This window comes from Geospiza fortis, unplaced genomic scaffold, assembly GCF_000277835.1.
Source record: "Geospiza fortis unplaced genomic scaffold, GeoFor_1.0 scaffold353, whole genome shotgun sequence".
In the NCBI taxonomy this organism is placed as follows: Eukaryota; Metazoa; Chordata; class Aves; order Passeriformes; family Thraupidae; genus Geospiza; species Geospiza fortis.
In genome coordinates this window covers 380,989-385,330 of record NW_005054473.1, presented here as the reverse complement: position 1 = coordinate 385,330, position 4,342 = coordinate 380,989, and the positions used below count along the sequence as shown (strand labels likewise).

The following is a 4,342-nucleotide window of genomic DNA, read 5'->3' as shown; positions in this document are numbered from 1 at the left end:
GAATGGGAGCAGGGAATGGGGAAAAGGAATGGGGAAAGGGGAACAAGGAGGGGGATAGGGGTGGGAATGGGAATGTGGATGGGAACAGAGACAGGGACAGGGAGTAGGGATGGGAACGCGAATGGGGATAGGGATGGGAATGGGGAAGGGAACAGAAACGGGAATGAGAATGGGAACAGGAACAGAGAATGGGAATGGGGAATAGGAACAGGGATGGGAATAGGAACGGGAACAGCAATGGGAACCAGGATGGATGGGAACGGGAATGGGAAAGGGTACAGGGGTAGGAATGGAACAGAGATGGATGGGAATGGAAATGGGAACAGGCAGGAGTGGGGCAGCTGGGATGTCCCAGGGTGGATCTAGGGATGGGAATAGTGGGGGGACAGTCAGGACATCCCGGGATGGACCCAAGGATCGGGGGATGGACAGCTGGGATGTCCAGGGACAGGCCCAGGGATGGGGCAGCTGAGATGTTCCAGGGTAGACCCAGGGCTGGGAATAGCTGGAGTGTCCCGGTGTGGATATGGGACGGGGACAACCAGGCTGTCCCGGGTGGAAGGAGCCAGAGCTGTGCTGTCCCAGGGGGTCCCGGGGATGTCCCAGGCTCAGGGACACCTGTGACCTGCTGTGGGCTCTGCACAGGGCTGTGACACAGCCCCAGGCCTGGCGTGGCACAGGAACAGCCCCGTGACTTTGGGAAGGTTCTGGAAGCTTTGTCCTGCCAGACATGGAGTGGGGAGAGCAGGGGTGCCTCAGGGCCTCTCACAAACCCCAGCCAGAGGTGACCCTGGCACTGGGGTGTCCCAGCCCTCCTGCAGGAATTCCCATTCCTCCAACTCACCCAAAGCAAAACCACAGCGGTGTCACCCTGCTGAAACACCCAAATCTTTGGGGTTTAGCCCCAACACTTTGAAACCAAGGTGCTACAGCCCCTCCTGAGCAAAGGCAGCAGGATGGGAGCACAAGACTGGGTTTAACCTCCCTGTGATTCAGTGACCACTGAATCAAACCAGACAAATAACCCCAAATTGATGAATTCTGAGGAAAACACCTTTTTAAAATCACACTTTACACACAAGATCACAAGGGGACCTAAACCAACTCTTTTGGGGGAGTTTCTTTGTGCTGGGAAAGCTGCAGCTGGGAGGGAGGGGGAGTCCTCCTGATCCCCCCTGATCCCTGAGTCAGTTTTCCTTCTGGGAAACATCCCAGTTTTCCTTCTGGGAACACCCCACATAACACCAACCTTTCCCATCTCCCCCCACTAGTCCCTTTCCAAACCCACTCCTACTTAAGCAGCTGCTGCTCCCACTGCCAGATGCCCATCGAAGGCAGCAAGAAACAAGCAAGAAATTTCCACCATCAACTTGGGGTCTCCACCCTGCAGGGCGGGAGGATCAAGGCCAACCTGTGCACTAAAAAGAAATAAAATAAATAGGGAAATAGCCTCCTATCAGCTCACCCCAGCCCAGGATGTTTAGCAATGTTGCAGATCAAAGCACACGGGGTATTTGCACTTCAGTAAGGGCCTGAGCAAACAGATGGGTGGGTGATAGCCAGCTCTCCTTGCTCCATAGGAAGGGTGAAAACTTCCACATTTCCAATGGGATAATAACTTCCACGGGTGGTTTTTAAGCCCTCGAGTTGGTGGGTTAGTTAAAGACAGGGTTTAGCTTCATGTGGGCCCTCCCCTGAATGGGTCCTCCACAGAGAAGGAGGGCTTAAAATGAGGGGATTTGGTTAAAACCACGTGTGGATCCCAAATCCACATGACCCCAGCTCTCTGCTCTCCATTTATGTCTCTGGACAATGCTTTCCACACAGATTTATCAAAACTCTACAGCAAAACCTCAGATTTCCCCCCCAAATCCAAGGGCCTGCAATGGCAAAGCAGGGGCAGCACAGACAGCAACTACCACAGTGGGGAAAACCTTCTGCAATTTTGGAAATATTTTGTGGAGGAGGGGGGAAAATGGTTGATTAATTTATTATTAGAGATGCCCTGGGTTCAAAAGCCAGGTGGGAAAAGCAGGGGTTGGGGTATTTTGGAGTGGTTTCTTGTGCAGATGGCGAGTGGGGAGGCAGGTGAGATGTCACTCCCCATCCTTACCAGGCTTGGATGGGGTTTTATTCCACGTGCAGCAGGAAATCAAGGGTTAGAGGGAAGGAAAACCCTGGGACAGACAGCTCTGCCACCCTGGAGGGCAGCTGAGAGGTGACATCCCTTCCAGTGTCAGCTTTGGTGGCTCTCAGGAATTTCAACCAAGGTTTCTCTTCTTGACTCCAGACCAGTCTGGAGGTCATTTCTTCACAATTCCCAGCCCCAAATTCCCTTCCCCAGGAGCGTGGTTAATCCCTGAGGGTGGGGCCCTGCATACTGCCTGATACCTGCATTTGTGTCTGTGTTTGCTCTTGGCCCCACGGTTTCAAGGGAAAACAGCAGCTTTTGTTCCTTATCTTCTCTGCTTTTCTGTCTCCCCCGTGTCTCTGTATTGTGTTTGGGCTATGGTAATTAAATAAACTGTATTCCCAAAGCATTCCAAGTTGGGTTTTCATGGCTTTTCCTTTCCTTTCATGGCTTTTCCAGCCTTTGCTGTTGGTGGTATAATTTCACAGACCCCTTGCCTCGAAAACCTGAGGGCAGGACAGGAAAGCTGCAGACCCAGGAACTGCAATCCTGGTGTTTGCTGTTCTCCCTTGCAATTTGGCACAGCTGGATTTGGATGCAGCCATGGATTTGGGGAGGCAGCAGCAAGGAAGGAGCCAAGAGAAAGCATCTTTGGGGCTTCAGGGACTGAGTTGGCAAAACTGAGGAAATACTGAGCCCAAAGTGCTGCCTCCACACCTGGAACAAGGATTCAATGGCCTCTGAGGTGCCATCCTGAGTGTAAATCACTTTTGTCCCACTTCTCCAGCCACCAAATCCCATGGAATTTAAAACCATGGCCATGGCCAAGGCCTTGAGTGGCCTCATGCAGGGATGGAGATGGACTCGTGCCCAGTGATGAGCAAGAGGATGGAGGAAGAGTTGGTGCTCACTGCAGTGGGAAAACTCTTGTTTTTTGGGGAACAGAAGGATGGGAATCAGCTCCCTGTTCCAGGCAAACCTGGCTTAGGACAACTGACACCATCAGCACAGACAGAGGAGGGGGTGGGCCTCACAGGGATATAAACCCACCCTGCTGAGCTGGCAGCACTGCACTGCAGGTCCAGGCAGGGTAAGAAGAGGGGATTTCACTGCCCTGGTGCTCATCAGGCAGCTCAGGGTGGGGGGGAAGGCTGCAGCTCCTGAGCTGCTCCAGCAGCCCAGGCAGGACAAACCACTGCATCCCTGCCAAGCCCCACATCCCAAACTGGGATACAGAGCAGCCAGGATTCACCCGGGGATGCTTCCAGGGCTGTGCACCCACAGTGACAGCAACGTCACCTGAGGCACTGCCCGGGTGCACCCAGCTCCTCCGGGCACTGGAGAAGCTTCTGTCCCGCCTGGATCATCACCCATCCTTGTTGTTCCCTCTGCAGGGCAGCCCAGCATGAGGAATCTCCTCCTTGCCGTGCTCCTGGCTTGTGGTAAGTGCCCCGCTCTCCCTGGCCAGGCCAGAATCCACCTCCAAACCCTGAGCCTCTGTGCACAGTTCAGGTTTTTGTTTAAATCTGGCAGTTTCTCTCCAGTGCTTTGTGTAGAGCTGCTGCAGTTTTGGGGGTTGGTGAGGGGGAGCCTTTGGGATGTCCAGATTTCTTTTGGGAGGCCCTGGAGCCTGTTGTCACCTTTCCTGCCTGTGTCAAGCCCACGGCTGATCCTGGTGATGGGGGATTGCAGTTTGCAGCACAGCAGAGCCAGTCTAGAGGGCAAAATATCTTGTGCCAGACTAAATCCAGAGGTTGTGAAAGCCAGACTGAAAAAGCCATCCTCCCTGAGAGGAGGCTGTGGCTGTGGCTGCCCCATCCCTGGAAGTGTCCAAGGCCAGGCTGGATGTGGCTTAGAGCAAGCTGGGAGAGTGGAAAGTGCCCCTGCCCATGGCAGGAGGTGGAACAAAGCCAGATGGGCTTGGAGGTTCCTTCCAGCCCAAACCATTCCACGATTCTGCAATTCTGGAGGAGGGGATAAAGCCTCTCGTGGCTCCACTCCTGGAAGCGCCGGTTTGGGCAGTGCCAGAGCAGAGTGATGCCCGTGCCCGGTGCGAGGTGCAGGGATGCTCGCGGGTCCCGCCCTGCCCAGCCCCGCTGTGCCCCCAGGGCTGCTCCGGGCCGGCGGCAGCGTGCTGGAGCTGGAGCGGATGATCCGGGCGGCCACGGGCAGGAGCGCCCCGCTGTCCTACAGCTGGTACGGCGGGGTCGT

The 4,342-nt window shown here is 55.0% G+C and overlaps 1 protein-coding gene across 1 annotated transcript in view; it reads left to right on the top strand.

The window, feature by feature from the left end:
• The first annotated feature begins 3,536 nt into the window (after positions 1-3,536).
• LOC102038185 (phospholipase A2, membrane associated-like) overlaps positions 3,537-4,342 on the top strand; it is a 1,953-nt gene continuing 1,147 nt past the window's right edge. Inside the window, exons 1-2 of the mRNA XM_005428177.1 lie at positions 3,537-3,573; positions 4,240-4,332. Coding sequence (XP_005428234.1) covers positions 3,537-3,573; positions 4,240-4,332 — 130 coding nt within the window. The remainder of the gene's footprint in view (positions 3,574-4,239; positions 4,333-4,342) is intronic.